Source organism: Urocampus carinirostris, unplaced genomic scaffold (assembly GCF_059441175.1).
Source record: "Urocampus carinirostris isolate Australia breed hairy pipefish unplaced genomic scaffold, RoL_Ucar_1.0 HiC_scaffold_31, whole genome shotgun sequence".
NCBI classification, from domain to species: Eukaryota; Metazoa; Chordata; class Actinopteri; order Syngnathiformes; family Syngnathidae; genus Urocampus; species Urocampus carinirostris.
In genome coordinates, this window is record NW_028283138.1 from 214,987 (window position 1) to 233,926 (window position 18,940).

The following is an 18,940-nucleotide window of genomic DNA, read 5'->3' on the forward strand; positions in this document are numbered from 1 at the left end:
ATATTGTTCATTGGGGATAAAATAATTATATATATATATATATATATATATATATATATATATATATATATATATATATATATATATTATAATCATTTTATCCCTCTCGGGCTTCCATAACATACAAGTAAACTTTTGACATGATAAATACTGAGATAAATCTTTTTTCAATATTTTATTTAAAACTTTTAAAAAATTGAAACTTGGGATGAAAGCAAATGAAATGATCTGAAATAATCTGCATTTATATAGCGCTTTTCAAGTCAATGACTTCCCAAAGCGCTTTACAGTGTGCTTCACATTTCCCAATAGCGGCCTTGTATTGCAGCCATGTAAGACACTAACCTGCTTATTGGGGATGTTAGGGGTTCAGTGTCTTACCCAAGGACACTTCGACATGTAACACGGACAAGCCGGGATTCGAACTGGGATCCCTTGATCCCAACACGAGCGCTGTACCTCCTGAGCTACTGCCGCCCCAAAGCATTACATGATTGCCAGGTTTTAGTAACATTTATTTAAATGTCATTTTATTTTGGCATTCTTGGGCTTCGGTAGAACACAAGTTAGCCCAAATCATATCATTTATATAATTTTGTCCCTCTCTAGATTCCATAACATACAAGTAAACTTTTGACATGATATATCCCAAAACATGTTTCATTTTTTACATGCACTCTTTTCAAACTTTGTTTTACTTGAAGCAAGGAAGTGTGAGAGCATTACATAGTTGCTTGTTTTAGTAAAATTGATATCTAATTAAACGTCATTTTATTTTTTCCCTCTTGGCCTTCCAAAAGGACAAATGAACATTTGAAACAATAAGTTTAAATTATATCATTTTTTTCACCTTTTAAAAAGAAACATAAAAATGAAATGTTTTTTTTGTTTTGTTTTGTATTTTTGTTATTGTTTTTTTAGGGATACTTAAATTCTTTAAACATTATTATATTTACTTTGTGGCACTTTTGGCTTTCCTTAGAAATCAACTGAAAAATAAATTGTAACTTATTAAAATACGATAAATCTACAACAATTAAATTTAGTTTTCAAAAAATTGTTTCCAGTTGATTTTTTTATTTGTTTGTCTCATTGTTCGTTCGTTTATTTCATTTCTGAGAGGTTTTGGCGGAGGGAAAAAAAAGGTAGCGTAATGTCCCTTTAACTGGAGCGGACTTGCGGTTCGGGTCCTGAACCTGCCTGTGGAATTTAATCGTTATTGCCCAGTTGTCTGTGCCGAAGGGGGCAGAACCTCCGAAGCGCAACAACATACCACCAAAACACAAATTGGTCCAAAAATACGGGTATTCAATCTACCAACTGGTGTCGTTTCGGAGGAAACCGACAGAACCGTACCGGAGTCTCCGTGTTCGTAACGGTAAGAAGCGGCCGCCGTAAAAAGGATCAGAGGCGTGTTCAGGAGAGTGAGCGATTGCTATCGCTAGCTATCGCTAGCTTCTGAACGGCCAATGATTATTGAGCGCTCGCGTGCCCGAGTAATCACGGGAGAAAGACCGCTTACTTTGATTTCCAACATGGCGTCGACAGTGCAGAAGATGGAGGATCTCACCCTGACGAGTGCTGTTGGCGATGTAATATATCGTCTTACATTGCCTGGTAATGTTTGTGAACAATGCAAGACAGGTATGACCCTTCCACTGCGTTTAGGATAACCTTAACTGTGTCAATATGCGAACTGTCGCTCATATAAGCCAACTCGCTCAAAGCAAGCTGTAGAACGAAATCCATTGTACTGTCGTCGGCCATTTTGGATCAGTAAGGCAATCACAGTGAGCGATTACAAAACGTTCAGCAGTGCGCGGCAAGCGATTAACAAGCGACTACATGTCTGATTACTCTCCTGAACACGCCTCAGGTGGATCCTTCCTCTTGTTTTTCTTTCAATAGGCTTTGATGACCGCTTCCCATTCAGTTGGAACTTTGTTTTATTTATTTTATTTTAACTTTTAAGTCCGCGTTGTGTTCGTACTAAGGTGACTGTTCAAGTTGAAAAAAAACAAAAACAAAACACTGTTCGTCGTTTTCTTGTCGGCAATGCTAGCTAGCGATAGCAACTTGTTGCCAGCTATTTCGCGTTCCAGAGAGTAAATTAAATTATAAAGCAAAGTTATTACATTAAAAATTAAATTGTCTGATTATTCTTAATAACCTCACGAGTGAGGATACTTTCGACAAATCTCCCTTGTTGTCGTTTTTGTTTCAACTTTTAGTGTTTGCGTTCTCGGCAGCTTTGTTAGCTTGCTTTTATTTTTATACTAAAGCTCCTTGCAATTCCTTAGTGCATGTCTGTCTATAGAAATATCAATATGCTAATCATAATTGATGATATTTGTTGGTAATTCAAACTTACACAATCAAATTGTATTCATAAATACACACCTTATATTTTACATGAATCTAAATTAAAGAACATTACTTTCTCATTTGTTTACATAATCAGTGTTTACTTTTAAAATGGGGGAAAAATCTGACACACCAGTCAACCTCATCCAATTGCTTCCCTTATTAAGTGATTATAAATCTTTCTAACACGCAGAATATCACGAACAGTTTGAGCAATCTATAATGATGTTGTCGTCTGCAGGTTCCTCCGTGAAAAGCGCTATATAAATGCAGATCATTTACCATTGTTACCAGTCACCGAGATGATCCAAATTAGAGCTCAAATGGGCAAGGCAAGAGTTAATAAAATCCGTACAAAAATGGCTTTACAGTGTACACAATTTGAAACGTATAAGATAGATAGATAGATAGATAGATACATTATTCATCCCCGAAGGGAAATTCACATTTCCAGCAGCATCCCTGAGCTGAGAACAGTACAATAATAAAGCCAAAAGAATACAACATACAAATACCCAGTGTGACGTGCAAATGCCCACTGTAGCGTGTTATATAGAGTAACTAAATAGTGCTACACAGAATACATATTGCAGTAAGATTCGGTAATATCCAATGTAGGTGGTGTGGTTTAATGTGGGCCTTTACTCTGCCGGGTGGAGTTAAAGAGCCTCATGGCATGAGGAAGAAAAGATCTCTTCAGTCTGTCCGTAGTACAAGACAGTGGCAGCAGTCTGTCGCTGAAACTGCTCTTCTGTCTGGAGATAATGCTGTGTAGTGGATGCGATGGATTGTCCATGATTGACCTCAGCTTTTTCAGTGCTCGTCTTTCAGCTACTGTTGTTAGGCTGTCCAGCTCTTTGCCAAGATGACAGGTTTGCGGTGAGCATGTTTGACACAAACATTTGACAGACCGATACTTATGATACCGATACTTACTGTTATGATTAAGAATTTCTGGATATGATTAATTGTCACGCAAATTGTCAAAAGTGACCGATATGTTGGCAATTTTTCCCCTTCTGCGTGGGCTCTACCAGGCTGTGCTTGCCAAAGACACACCGCAGTTAATGGTGTCCTTACTACGACCTTAGGGTTGAGGGAACCAACCAACCAACCATGATACTAATAGATATCATTGGACACCTTAATAAAGAAGAGAAATTTAATTAATAGTCAAGAAATCATTATTAACTCAACTTTCTGTTCCTTTTATTAAAACAACAGACCACTTCTTCGGTATTTCAGGGATTAGTGCTGTTGTTCGGTGTAAATAAAAAATGTGTCCAAAATACTGAAGTGATGTTAAAAACAGACCGGGTAGTGAAAACCACACACAGAGAACCAGTGTTGTCTACTTCCATGTGTGCGTCGCTGCACGTTAATGTCTACAGTATTCATTTCATTCAAGGGTGGTAACAAAAGGTGGAGAGAAAAAAAGACTAATCGGGAATTTGAAAACTATTCGCAAATATGGGAAATATTCACAATTCGATGAATATGTCATATTCATGACATTCCTACCAATACCCAAATCTTGACAGTTACTGCTCCCAGTAACCAATAACACTAGTACTCTATTCTTGTTTAGTATTTTATTGCAAGCAAACTAGCTATCTCAAAAGCAATTCAATTTTTGCAGCAAACATATTTTTTTATATTTAATCTGGACTCGTGTCAACAAAGTTACTGTTGGAGTTGCTTTTGTCAAAGTATTCCTTAGTCATTTTTGTGTCATTAGTGTTCTTGGCAACTTTATCAGCTTGAAGATCAATAGGTGTTTGTTGCCGTTTTCCTTTATATTGATACTAAATCAGCTTGTAATGAATTACTTCACATATTTCTCTATAACTAACAATTTAGAAATATATTTGATTATATTTGTTGGCAGTTTAACCGTAGTCAATCAATTTGTATTTAGGTTGGACTAAAATTGCACTTGTCATCATTGATTAAAACTTGTAGTATACAGTGTTTATAATGAGATTGGAAGTGGTACTCCAGGATAACATGCAATAAAATACTGTAAGGGGAAAAAAGAATATTATTATGGATAGGCAAATATTTATATGGTAGTGCTTGTAGACTGGGCTAAAGTTACAGGTGCATCATAACAACAGTGAAATGACATTAGGAGCAACATACTTCCAATATACAACCCCTAGCAAATTGTAGGAAATCACCAGTTTCAGGAAAGCCCTCACTCAGACATTTCATTCTGTAGAAAAAACTCAGATCACAAACATGAAACAATGGCAAGGTGATTCAAAAGTGCAACATATAGGCATTCAGAAACACTAAAAGAAACTAGACAATTGTAATTGTGATTGATCTGGAAGATGATCCCGGGATGTATATATAACCCTGGTTGTTAGCATTATGAGTAAAGTTTTTAACTCAGGAAATGTATTTGTAATTTCTTCGCCCTCCCACACACCCCCGGTACTGGCAAGTTCATTTGAGATCGGCCCACAACCGTTAGCAACAAGGATATGCCTTGTGGAGGTCTAAAAATCACATTCTTGGTAAAAACATAGTAATATCACTGTTATTACACATTACAAAATTTAAAATGTACATGTTCGAAAGGAATGAGCCATTCTATTTGAATTGGCCCATCCGGACTGCATTTAGCCCATTCAATTTGCTGAGTCGTTAGCATGTTAGCATTAGAATAATTTTTCAGCATGAAAAAGTTAGCAATTAGCCCTTAGCATCACTTTTTAGCATGTATCCGTTAGCATAACTCATCAACATGAGTCCACTAGCATAATTTGTAAATATGAAGTTGTTACAATATTTCCATTACCAAAACTTTTTTGCATGAAGACGTTAGCATTTAGCCGTTAGCATCACTTTTTAGCATGTACCAATTAGCATAACTCATCAACATGAGTCCATTAGCATAATTTGTAAATATGAAGTCGTTAGAATATAGCCATTGCCAAAAATTTTTAGCATGAATATGTTAGCATTTAGCCGTTAGCATCACCTTTTAGCATGTACCCATTATCATAACTCATCAACATGTATCCGTTAGCATACTTTGTAAATATGAAGTCTTCAAAATATTGCCATTACCAAAAATTTTTAGCATGAAGAAGTTAGCATTTAGCCGTTAGCATCACTTTTTAGCATGTACCCGTTAGCATAACTCATTAACATGAGTCCATTAGCATAATTTGTAAATATTAAGTTGTTAAAATATAGCCATTACCAAAATTTTTTACTATGAATAAGTTAGCATTGCCGACAGTGTTTACAGCTAGTTTGCGCTAATACTTGGGCTGGCTGTGCCAGACCAACCCTTTGCCGACAGTGTTACAGCTTGCTTGCGCGAATACTTTGGAATTCATCATTTACCCATGGTTAAAGGTAATGTAGGTCGGGCCCCCTCAAGCCACCCTGGACAGTCCCTGATTACTACCTCTGGCAAAGCCCTCGTTTCCAAGGCTACCCATTGAATTGAATGGGCCAATGTATTCCGGATGGGAGATTCTCAAAATACATTAGTCCGGATGGGGACTCTTTTTGGTCTCCGGGGCCCCGCCGTATCGCTTATCCATATTGTCGCTCAAGAGTCCCGGGCCGGAATTTTGGGTATATGAATCGTTGGGCTAGTCCAAAAGCTCTGGGAGGAGTTACCCGACAAACTTTTTTGTCAGAAGATAGATATAGTAACTAAACAATTCCCGTGGCAATTGTAAGAGTTGTGATTGATCTGGCAGATGTTGGTAGAGAACCGGTAGCGCTGAGTTGTTAGCATTATGAGTTAGCATAAAGTTTTTAACTCAGAGAGATGTATTTGTAATTTTTAACTTGGTTCTGTGGGGGGACTCCGCTTTATTTGTGTTATATAGCTACAAATAAGTATTTCAACAGTCAGTAAAATGAATGTCAAACGTTTTCCTGTAGTCTTTCACCAGGTTTGCATACTTTGCAGGAATGATCTTCTTGAGATCAGTCAGGTTTCTGGGCTGTCGCTGAGAAACACGGCGTTTGAGTTCCCTCCAAAGATTTTCGATTGGGTTCAGGCCTGGAGACTGGCTTAGCCATCCTAAAACCTTGCTATGCTTCTTACTCCTTAGTTTTCCTGGCTGTGTGCTTCGGGTCGTTGTCGTGTTGGAAGACCCAGCCACGACCCATGTTCAATGCTCTGACTGAGGGAAGGAGGTTGTCCCCCAACATCTCACGATAGACGGCCCCAGTCATTCTCTCTTTATTGCCGTGCACTCGTCCTGTCCCATGTGCAGTAAAACACCCCCGAAGCATGATGCTACCACCTCCATGCATCGCAGTAGGGGTGGTATTCTTCGGATTGTACTATTCATTCTTCTCCCCCCAAACACACTTAGTTGAATCATTACCGAAAAGTTCTATTTTGGTCTCATCTGACCGCAAAACGTTCTCACATGACTTAAGGTACCAGGAGCCTTGAGATGTGCTGGTTTAAGGAGGGGAACTTTTCATGCCATCCATGATTTCAAATCATGACATCTTAGTGTATTATCTACAGTAACCTTGGAAACGGAGGGCCCAGCTCCCTTCATGTCATTGACCAACTCCTGTCGTGTAGTTCCGGTCTGATTCCTCACTTTTCTTATCTGTTAATATTCTGATCACAATAAAAATATTCCAAGCACGGGACCCTTAGCTTCTGTGGCGGTGTAGGCTATGGTTGAGGTGTGATGCAGGCAGTCCGGTAAAGTTTAGTGTTAGAGTGGCCTGGGTACTCGTTCCTCGAGTTATCAGGTTTTTGTTCCTTTAACATCACTGCAAGCCTTTGCACCAATCGTAAATAAATACAATATAATAGAGGTATTGTATCGGCGACTTGTTTAGAGCTGCACGATTTTGGACAAAAACCTACTTGCGATTTTTTTTTTCAGACCTGTATTGCAATTTTGATGGGATTTTCAATTTCAAAAGAAAAGTGCATTTCTGTGCTCATTTTGTTTTTAGGGAGAACTTAAACATAGCGACATGCAAACTTACCTCAAGATGACGTCCTTAGAGACTGAGAGTATACGACTGTAATAAAATAACAACTATTGATCCACAAATAAAAACAGAATTGCAATTAAATAAATTGTCTTTATTGTCAGTATACAAAAGGACAACAAAATTGGAGGGCTTCTCCTTTCAGTGTAAGAAAGAGATTTAGTGAGCGGATGGTTAGCTACCTACACGCTAGTAACTGGTAACAGTGACTTCTGCAAGGTCTTTGTGATAATTAAAATACCAGAGTCACAAAGGTAGTGGGTTTCCACGAGTAGTAGCTCCAAGTCGTCTGTTGGTGACTAGCCACGGTCGCCAATTCCCGGACGCAATACAAACCCAGGCAGCACCTACTGGTTATCAGCTTTTCTTTGCGCTTTTCTGTCTTTCCTCAGCGTCCAATTTAATTAAATGAATTTATTTTCAATGTAACGAGCCTCTAAAGCTACGAGCTGTGGTTTTTGTTTTGGTGGCCATTTATGCAAGGGCTGTTTGACTGACTGGCAGCTTACACCAGCAAGTCGTGCAAACATGTCTTGCAAACTTTGCCTCACTTTATGGCAGGGGTCGGGAACCTATGGCTTGCGAGCCATATATGGCTCTTTCTATGAGTATCTGTGGCTCAGAGACAAATTTGATTGCATGCAAAATTTCTCCATCTTGTTCAAAACCGGAGTTGTCTATCCTGTTCAGGTTCACGCAAAGCCAAACCAAAGCTAAATAATATGGTATTACTTCGCAGTATATATAGGGCACGTTTTTCACTACAATTTACAGTCAAGGTGTCACACAAAAAAAGGGGGGGAAAAAACCTCGTTTTGGCTGTACAACGCTAAAGAATCCTTTATATAAAAGTTCACTATACAATCTGTGTTCAGTGTTCAGATAGCTTATGATGAATCCACAGAACTGTAAATACGCCAAAACACCGGAAGAGAACTTAGTCATTTGATTGGGTGAGTGGGAGGGATGGGTGGAGCTATGCAAAAAGTGCAAGCACTCCCTCCTATCTCTCGCCCTACGCCGTCTGCGCCAAAAGTGAGCTCATCAGGCTCCCTATTTGCAGAATGTTGTGACGTTTTTACACAATAACTGCTTGCATCTGGTTTTGAAACCAATATGTATGAAAAAAAGGGTCAAAAGGAGTTTAACCGATCTTGAGTAATTGCAAGAAAGAGACAAGTTTAAAGTGGTATGTTTGTTGATTTTGGGACAGGGGCTCTGGCATTATTCTCTTTTCATAATTTTTATCAAATCATGAAAAATAAATGTGCTGAAGACTAAGCTTTTGTCTGGGGCGCGGGTTTAGCAATTTAGTAAATTTGTCTCATAATATATGGTGTGGCTCTTTCCCAAAATAAAATTAATATTTTTTGCTTTTATGGCTCTTTGAGTCAAAAAGATTCCCGACCCCTGCTTTATGGTGACCTCCATTAAAACCTGCTTCTCATTGCCTGGCGCTGTTAAAACCATGAAATGTGACAATTCTTGTTGGCCAAACACTCCATCACTAGAATATAAACTGTAACTATGAATCACTGAAAAAAACCACTGTGTTTTGCAGTTAGCTTATCGCACTACATTACGGTGATAACGATTAGATTTCGGTTTATTGTGTAGCCCTAATGCAACACATATCGCATAGTTGTGAAAATGCTGTAACAAGGGGCCGAAAAACATATATTGGCGACTTTAAAGGTGTAAGGCGGGGACGCCATATCCCACGGTCTACTGTCTCACTTGGACTTTGGCACATGCTAAACATTTATGTGCGTTACTTTTAAATTGGAAAAAAAACGCTAATAAGTTAGGACTTGCATGCCGTTTTTGTTGCGGCTTTTCCTTCAGACCTGGAACGTTTCATTTACCTTATTAAAGGAAAATGAAAGAAAGAAAAATCTTTCAAATGTCATCACAGTGAAGTTTCGCTCATAAAAAGGGATTCCTTATGTCGAGAGCTGTTGAGCCCACCTAAGTAGGTAAAGATGACAATGGTCAACTTTTTTTCCTCTTGTTGCCATTTCTTGAAAAACTTTACTTTTGTAGCAAATTTTTCCTTCATGTTAATCAAATATACAATTTAACTTTTTGGTTGGCTTTAAGCAATTTTTCGTAGTAAATGAGCCAACACATCTACATGGGTCTTTTTATATTTAAAAGTGACAGATTTATTGTTTCAATTTTTTTATTTAGCCAGTTGAGCTTCCTGCGTGGGTCATCTAAGTATGCAAAAACTAGTGGTCTGTGTGCTGATAAGAGCTGTGATATCAGCAAAAAGAAAAAAACAGCCTGTCCTCACTTATGCTTTGCTAATCTTGGAGCAACTGGAATTCCCGTCGTAGTAATTTGTGTACTGTCCTCTTCATCTTCCTGAAGTGAATTAGTTTACGTTTTGGGCTTGTCATGGGTGACGCTGAAATTTATGTCTCAATGTTTTTTTGTGTGGCACAGCTTACCTCTAAATTCCCACGGTCTCTTTATCTTTGTTTTTCTTTTTAAATTGTTTATCTGTTGTGGGGATTCTGTTCAAGATAATGTTGCTATAGTTAACTGGAGACTCGAGTATTTTCTCTACCTTCCTGGAATAACAATATTAACTTTCTCAATCTGGGTGTTCCATGTTGCTGTTGAATCTACTCAGAAGGACTAAAACTTCTCCGGTGTCTGTGATCCAAAGACACTGATGTTAATATTAGTTTTGTTTTTTTCAGCTAAACTAAATGAATAATCTATAAATTCAACGCATGCTGGTTGAGTATTACAAGAGCAATTTTTAAAAGTTCAGGTAATGACTGCTGCTGAGACTTATTCAGAAGCCGTCTTGTGTTGACTTTTCATTAAGATTGGCCAGAAACGCTTCATACGTTTTTTTTTTTAAATTTCACATTCACATTCGCTTTTAAGGCTTGTCGCATGATAACATCACTATATTAAATCACCTGAAAAGAAACAATGGAAGACTGGTGGAAGCCACGGGCTTGCTTATAGGACACCCATTCCCGAAATAACTTTGGACGCATCTTCTATCAAGAATTTCAACAGTTATTTCAGAAATTATCACATGGTTTAAATCAGGATATATCGATATATATTGTCCATTTTCTCAGTTTTTTCCCCCCCTCATCCTTTTTTTTACTCTCTAGCTTCAATACAGTCCATAAAACCTGGGACAAATGCAGGACTGTCTCAGAAAATTATAATATTGTAATATCTATTTTTCTTTTTTTCTGTACTACAATTACAATAAAGAAAAATGTCCAACATGTGAAGACTTAAATATACCGTTTTACCATATCATGAAAATTTATACCGTTGGCTCTAATCCATCATCGGCAAAATTAAAATCATAAAAGGCTTTCAGTATTTCAGTTGATTTGCAAAGAATCCAGAGGTATGACCTAGCTGAAGTCGAAGGTTTTATAGTAATGAGTGGATTTGTTTGACCTACACTCAGAATGTGTAGCTAAGTACCAAATTTACGTTGTTTCGTTATTTTTCAGCTCACGAACAATGTTATTATTTTTTTTCCCTACAGTAGATCCCAGGTACAGTAAGACCTCGTTTAACGCGGTTAATGGGGACTAAAACCACCCGCGATAACTGAAAATCCGCGAAGTAGCGGCGCACCTTCCAAAAAAAAAAATTAAATTTTTTTTTTAATTATTATTTTTTTTTAGACCCGGTTAATGGGGACCGAAACCACCCGCAAAAATTGAAAATCTGCGAAGTAGCGACGACCCTTCAAAAAGAACAAAAAAAACCTCATCTCATCTCATTATCTACACCGCTTATCCTTATTAGGGTGACGCCGTGTCCGCCGAACTCGCTCCGTCGCGTGGCCCGGGAGTATAATTCATCCATCCATCCATCCATTATCTGCACCGCTTATCCTCAGTAGGGTCGCGGGGGTGCTGGAGCCCATCCCAGCCATCTTCGGGCAGTGGGCAGGGAACACCCTGAACTGGTTGCCAGCCAGTTGCAGGGCACACAGGGACAGACAATTTGCTCGCGCATTCACACCTAGGGACAATTTGGACCAGCCAATTAACCTGACATGCATGTTTTTGGAATGTGGGAGGAAACCGGAGTGCCCGGAGGGAAACCCAGGCAAGCACGGGGAGAACATGCAAACTCTGCACAGGAAGATTGGTAGCTGGATTTGAACCCATGACCTCAGAACTGTGCCGCACACTCGCTAACCACTGCCCCGCCGTGCTGCCCAAGTATAAGTCAATTTATTTTCATTTATCACCACTTCTCACATGGTTGAATAAGAGGGAGAAGAAAAAACTGTAAGATTAAGGTAGGGTGAGGCTTGATAGTCCAATGTCCGGGTCGTTTGCATCTGATATTATACATAACTGAGAGATGGCTCAGGTCAATTTGACGCAGCCTTATATTAAATGTTCTACAGTAAACAATTAAGGAAGTCCCTACAGATTATTTAACGCATGCACAGCAATAAATCCCCAAAGTCTTAACAAACATTGATGAGCAGTGGGTACAACTTTGTTGTCTTTGACTTCTTTCCTGATGATCTCCTAAACCTTTCGTTACTAACATTTGTATTATGTGTATTTGGCCTCTAGCAATAAAAGCCGGCATCGAGAGCAGGAACAGTCGGGCACAACTTCATCACAGAGCCTCAATGGCCACACAACTTTTCCTGCAGCTCCTGGTATTACTGTGTTTCCTCGAGGAACAAGTACCCAGGCCACTGTAACACAAAAATTTCCCGGACTGCCCGCATCATACCTCAGCCACAGCCTGCGCCACCACACCTCAGGGTCCCGTACTTGGATTATTATTATTGTCATCAGAATATTAATTGGGGTCTTTTTTTAGACTGTAAACCTTCTTTTTATGTACGCAGATCTCTCCCGGGGGGATGGATGAAACTGACACTTTTCGATTAAAGCGCTACAATGATGACACTGTTTCCCTCGTTCCCTCCATGACTGAGTCCATCATAGTTGAAGGTTTGTTGACTTTATTTCGTTTATTGTGTGACTGAAAAACATTCACCTTTTTTTTTTTTTTTTTTGAAAAATAAATACGTTTTATGGCACATTTTATGAAAAAGGGATTAGATTTGCCTATTTGCTGACTGTTTGGAGTAACGACTCATCTTTTAAATGCTTACATTCAGGCAATAATCCTATTGGAAGCAGAATATTGGATTTCTGGAGCAATCCAAATGAATTGGTTTTATGACTAGAGATAAACGAATAACCTCATAAACATGCCGTTTGCGAATATTCCGATGACAAGGGCGAGGTCACGAGACAAATAGACGTTTTTTTTACGCATTTATCTTTTGACATTATATAAAGGAGCATTTAATTCATGTGACTCTCACCAAGTTCAACAAAGTACTGCGCTTGCTTGCCCCTAAAGTGAGCCCCTGTGTCCCCTGTGGTCACAAGATGTGGTTATACGTGGGTAGCCAAAAACAGCCTATATATATTGATAGATAAAACTGTTGGCATCCACTAGTTATAGGTAGATTTTCACCTTAGTTACAGAAAATAAAATGGAAATGTCCTGAAGAAATCGACCAATACACATGAGGCTCTTTTAGCGAGTAAGCTGGAGTCTGTATGTTTCATTCCGTACTGACTATATTTTCCAGAATTTGCAACACAAAATTATCCAGACAAGGGACACTCTGTGTTTGCATAGACAAGCCGATACCTTGAATGCGTATCAAGCACAAGTAATCACAAAATGAAAGGTCTAATCGGGAACCTATGGCTCTTTCATTGAGTAAATATGCCTTGCGGACCATATATGGGTCTTTCATTGAGTAAATATGACTCGCGGACCATATGTGGCTCTTTCATTGAGTAAATATGGCTCGCGAACCTATGGCTCTTTCATTGAGTATATATGGCTCTCGAACCTTATATGGCTCTTTCGTTGAGTAAATATGGCTCTTGAACCTTATATGGCTCTTTCGTTGAGTAAATATGGCTCTCGAACCTTATATGGCTCTTTCGTTGAGTAAATATGGCTCTCGAACCTTTTATGGCTCTTTCGTTCAATACATAGGGCTCGTGATCCATATATGGCTCTCTCATTAAGTACATATGGCCCGCGATCCATATATGGCTCTCTCGTTAAGTACATATGGCTCGCAAGCCATATATGGCTTTTTCATTGACTATATATGGCCTCAGGGACAAAATGAAACGTGTACAACTAATTCATATATTGTTAAATGTAGAGCCGACTGCTGCACATGTGATGCCAAGACAATATTGAACCGTAAAGGGTTTGGTCTAGCATATTTAGGACACAATATTAACAACAGTTAACAGACTCTGATGTGGCTGTAAAACACTAAATAAGTTATCTTTTTGGAAGCTCATTACAACAATCTATGTTCATCTTTGAGACACTTTATGACGAAAAGCTACAGATCCAACTTTGACCGAAAACCAACTCCTTACCTATAAGCCGTAACAAAGCACCAGGGGTAATTTGATTGGATGAGTGGTAGGAATGGGCGGACCTATAAAGAGGGCGTGTACACTTTTTTTCTTGCACAGAGCCTTCTAATCTAAAATTAGATAAACTGGTATCCTTGTTTGCTGTATTTTCTGACATTTTTACAAAAATAACTTTGCTTGCACCTTGTTTTGAAATCATTATTTAGGACAAATAATTATAATGAGCCTATACACTCTAAAGAGGCTGTCTAGTCAAGTCACATTTATTTGTATGGCCATTAATCACAAAATGTCTCAGGACTGCACAGGCCACAATTACACCATCCCCTCATCTAAAACCAACATGCGGGCAAGGAAAAACTCTAAACCTCAACATGAGGGAATTAAGAAACCTTATAAAGAGGCCTCACAACTGCGGGAGGGAGACACATTTTAAGTGGTTTATATATATGTTGATATGGGACACAGGCTGTGGCATTATTATTATAATTTTATAGATTTTATTTAATCATCAAACATCCCACAGTGTATTAAAAGGAACTGAAGAATTAGCTAGAGAGTGGGTTTCTTGGTTTGGTTGAATATTGACTTAAAATATTAATGGTGTGGCTCTTTTAAAAACATTTTTTTGTTTTTTCTTTTATGGCTCTTTGGGTCCAAAAGGTTCCCTGACCTCTGTCCTGAACACAACCATTCAAGTTGGAAAACTTAGGTGGATTAATATGTTCTCATTCATAATCGCAACACTGGCAGATTATTGCTTGCATGAAAATGTAACAACAAGAAGACTCATTTTTTTTCTCATTTTTCCCAGATGATCACTATGCTGCAGTGCGAGCTGATCTTGAGTGTGATGCGCAGGACCTGGAAGCAGAGTCCTGGAGTTGGGCAGTCGACCCACAGTTTGTTAAGAGACACTCAAAAGAGGCTGTGAAGAGACAGGATGTCATTTATGGTCTGTCTGTTTGAATGCACTCTGTTTAAAACTGACTCAAACAATACAAAACATACTGCTATTAGGTCATTACAATAACAGTCAAGCTTCTGGATTAACTCAAAACCGAAGAGTGAGAAGCAGTGTTGAAAACAAATATTTCTCAATCATTGTCTTGTTTGTCAATGTGAAATGGCCTGACTGCAGACAATAGAGCTTCATGTTTAACCAGAATCGAATCGACATTGCCATGTGACGTAGTGCGATTGTGTAATTGCATACCACCCCGTTTCTTTACAAGGATTTATAGACTGCAAACCTAACAAAGCTCCCCAGAAGAGGGCGCTGTAAACTTAAATTTATTCTCTGTAAGATTCACATGAAATCTTAAACCAAGACGCGGGAAGAGGTAAGAGAGATGATTCAGGTATATGATGATGGTGGGGATTTACAGCTCCTGCAAAGAATGGCGAGCCGTGTTTGTGGTTCAAGCGGGGTAGTTGGCTGTGAAAAGGCAAAGCCTAGTTGGGCCTGCTCTTCTGCTAAGTCAGGGGTCGAGAACCTATGGCTCACGAGCCATATATGGCTCTTTCTGTGAGTAACTGTGGCTCAGAGACAAATTTGATTGCATGCAAATTTTCTCCATCTCTTTCAAAACATGAGCTATTAATCCTGTTCAGACATGGCATTATTCTCTTTTTATTTTATTTTTTTAATTTATTTTATTTTTATCAAATTATGAAAAATAAATGTGCTGAAGACTAAGCATTTTTTCTGGGGCGCGGGTTTAGCAATTTAGTAAATTTGTCTTATAATATATGGTGTGGCTTTTTCCGAAAATAAAATTTATATATTTTGCTTTTATGGCTCTTTGAGTCAAAAAGGTTCCCGACCCCTGTGCTAAGTCATTGCCTGGGAGGTTACATGCTGATAACCATATCAGCTGTATAGGTTTTATAGGGGGGAAGGCCGCAATATAAAATTTAATGGAGAGGATGGAGGGGTCTGAGATATGAGAGATGGCGAGGGCTTGGAGGAGGTACTTTATTTCTCATAAAACGTGTATGATATGATGCCATGAGTGTTTTTATACTTTTCCCCACTAATAACCGACTCCACTCATTGTCATGCATTCAAGGGTTTAAGTACTTATGAAAATAAAAAAAATAAAAATAGCACAGATAATGCACCTTTCTTTTAAAATCGAAAATTGCATCGAAATTGCAAAACTGGTCTGAAAAAAAATCGCAATTAGGTTTTTTCTTAAAATCGTGCAGCCCTAGTAAACAACACAGAATGTGTTATTGGCACAGCTAATATTTAGAAAAAAATGATTGTCATATGTCAATTTCTTTGACAGAGCTGATGCAGACGGAAATGCACCACGTGCGAACACTGAAGATAATGCTTCGTGTTTACACCAAAGAGTTGAGGGAAAACCTTCAGATGGACTTGAGCCGACTGGAATGTCTTTTCCCGCGCTTGGAAAACATCCTGGAGATGCACACACATTTTTTGTCCTGCCTTAAAGAACGCCGGCGAGAGAGCATTGTTTCACCTGCAAAGGGAAACTACACAGTGGAAAGCATAGCTGACATATTGATTGCACAAGTAAAGAAAGGACATGAAAAGACAAACACGTTTCTATTTTTTGTTTTTTGTTGGTTTTTTTTTGTTTCTAATTTGCTCCATAAAACCTTCCAGTTTTCAGGTGACGCAGGTGAGAAGATGAAGGACAGCTACGGCGATTTTTGCAGTCACCACACGGAGGCTGTCAGTTACTATAAAGAACAGATGCAGACGAACAAAAGATTCCACAGCATCATACGGGTGAGACAACTAAATAATTTCCGGGTTTTATATCAAATAATCAGGAATGCACTAAAATGAAAATTAGGAGCCAAAACCAAAAAATAGTAAATGCTCTGACTCACTAATAAATATAATAATATTTATATAATCAATATAAGATAATAAATATCTGACAGGCATATTAATGGATCATGGGTCTTTTTTTAGTTTTATATGCATTTCTAATATCACAACTTATCTTGTTGTTATTATGTTGCAACTATGTTATAAGCAGATTAATTATTGGAAGTAGGGTTAAATATACTCTGTCAACTACTAAAAAAAAAATCGTTGACTAGAAAATCATAATGACCCAGCAATAGAGAAAAATTTCCAAAACAGTTCGTCAGACACCTCAGCTATCCTAAGGGGCCGCCACCCTGGTGCCCGGAGGCACATCATTGGAGACTCCAGTTCTAGAAGCTGATTCTTACTGTTTCACGTATTCAATTGTCATGAAACAACACAGAAGGTAAGTACATAATTTTTTATGTATTTTAGCTTTTAATAGACAGAAAAGTGAATAGTGACAATAAAACTGATGTAGGGAGAGATTAATGATGACTGATGATGATGACGATGAGGGCTTGCATCGGTAACCGGTTCTAATTTGGAATCTGTTCCGCTGTCAAACGATTCCTTGGAATCAGTAGTAAAATTCAATTTTGCTTGCACTATCAATCCCGCCAGGGCTGCGGTGCGAACATAGCAAACAAACACACCCCAATGCAGGATCAGGTGACGTCGATCTACGTGCTATTTGTTGTCGCTGCTCGACCAATCATCAGCTACAGAGATGTCGCCGGCAGTCAACGTTCTAAGGTGTGGCTGTATTTCACTCAAATAGACGATGCAGGAGTATGCCATACATGCAAAAACGCCAACTCGGCGAAAGGGGGTAAGACCACCAACATGCTTAAACATCTGGCTGGCCAACATGACATCAAACTGAAAGAATGCACCGTGTTTGAGCGCTCCGACGACACAAGGACAGTGTAGCCACAGCAGATAAATAACGTAGCTAGCCTGCTAACTGTTAGCTACGTTAGCCAAACGTTAGCTAGCTACGTTAGCCAAGTTTAGTCGTGACATGAGGTTTGTTTTCTAAAAAGACTGCCTTGGAGGAACTGTTTGAAGAATAGGACTCTGAGCTTCTGTCCCTGCAAGGAACCGTCCCCACTGTGCCCATGGCCGAGAAGGTGGAACAAAAAGTCCAGCTCTACAGAAGCCTGGCCTGCATCCCCACCAAGAATGACGCCGCACAGTGGTGGTGGGAAAAGAGAGACACTATGCCGCTGCTGTCGGGTCTGGCTGCGACCTATCTTTGTGTCCAGGCGTCCTCTACCCCAAGTCAGAGGGTGTTTTCCACAGCTGAAGACACATTACGCCAGAAAGATCTAGCCCCCTTGCTGACAAAGCTGACCAGCTAATTTAAAGAAAAAAGAATGGTTAATTTTCTAATTTCCTTTCGCAGAATTGTTTGTTCTCATTCATGATGTTCTGATATTCTTACTGGATACATGACTTATAATTGATCTCAGGTATTGCATTACTTTAAGTTGAACTCTTACTGAATTGTGATTAATATTGTTTATTCAGAACTTAATGTTCCTGTCCTACTGCCTATACCAGCCCATCTTTAAATCATTTTTATATTAATAAAACCCTTTGTACTATATCTGTAGTCACATAGTGCTTATTTTTCCGCAGTGAGAATCGATAAGGAATTGGATCGATAAGCAGGGATCGTTAAGGAATCAGAATCGCTAAAACCTCATCAATACACAGCCCTAGCGGTAGTTGGTGCTGTCTAATGCAACAAATGAGTCACTGTCTCATATTTTCCAAAGCAAAATAATAATAGTCAAAAACTTTCGCCGTACATCGCTTAAAACCAGACATTTTACTTCAGGCATAAATGTATTGAATAACAAACACAAATATGTGTTTATGAAAGAAGCTACTAAACTTTAGTGAGTCAGCTCCGTAATGTTAGGATGTAAGTAGCAGCAAAAGTTCAGCAAGCTGCTAAAGAAAAAAGCGTGGAAAAAAACCCACAAACCTTTGAGAAAATCTAATATTGCTAAAACTTGTGTTGTTTCAGTTTTATTTCATTTTTATTTCATCAAAACTGAAAATGCACTTAAGGTCATTTCTGGACCTTAAAAAAATCCCCATCCCCAAATATTAACCTTGTGTTTGGTTATTGTCTTTTGTTGTCTCAGAAAATCGGCAACCTGTCCATTGTGCGAAGGTTAGGAGTTCCTGAGTGTATTCTGCTTGTAACTCAGCGCATCACCAAATACCCAGCACTTGTGGAGCGCATCCTGCACAGCACTGAAGG

General features: G+C 38.8%; 1 protein-coding gene across 10 annotated transcripts in view; it reads left to right on the plus strand.

Moving 5' to 3' along the window:
- Nucleotides 1-1,205: 1,205 nt before the first annotated feature.
- LOC148345718 (rho guanine nucleotide exchange factor 18-like) overlaps nucleotides 1,206-18,940 on the plus strand; it is a 58,508-nt gene continuing 40,773 nt past the window's right edge. For 6 of the 10 annotated variants that reach the window (XM_088325833.1, XM_088325832.1, XM_088325835.1 and 3 more), the window contains exons 1-7: nucleotides 1,207-1,378; nucleotides 11,949-12,146; nucleotides 12,233-12,338; nucleotides 14,626-14,766; nucleotides 16,106-16,356; nucleotides 16,450-16,575; nucleotides 18,822-18,939. In XM_088325833.1, the coding sequence (XP_088181959.1) occupies nucleotides 12,248-12,338; nucleotides 14,626-14,766; nucleotides 16,106-16,356; nucleotides 16,450-16,575; nucleotides 18,822-18,939 (727 nt within the window). In that variant the 5' untranslated portion in view covers nucleotides 1,207-1,378; nucleotides 11,949-12,146; nucleotides 12,233-12,247. Of the gene's footprint in view, nucleotides 1,379-1,709; nucleotides 1,877-11,948; nucleotides 12,147-12,232; nucleotides 12,339-14,484; nucleotides 14,524-14,625; nucleotides 14,767-16,105; nucleotides 16,357-16,449; nucleotides 16,576-17,374; nucleotides 17,495-18,821; nucleotide 18,940 lie in introns of those variants that run through there. The other 4 variants (XM_088325830.1, XM_088325836.1, XM_088325837.1 and 1 more) reach the window with 4 other exon arrangements.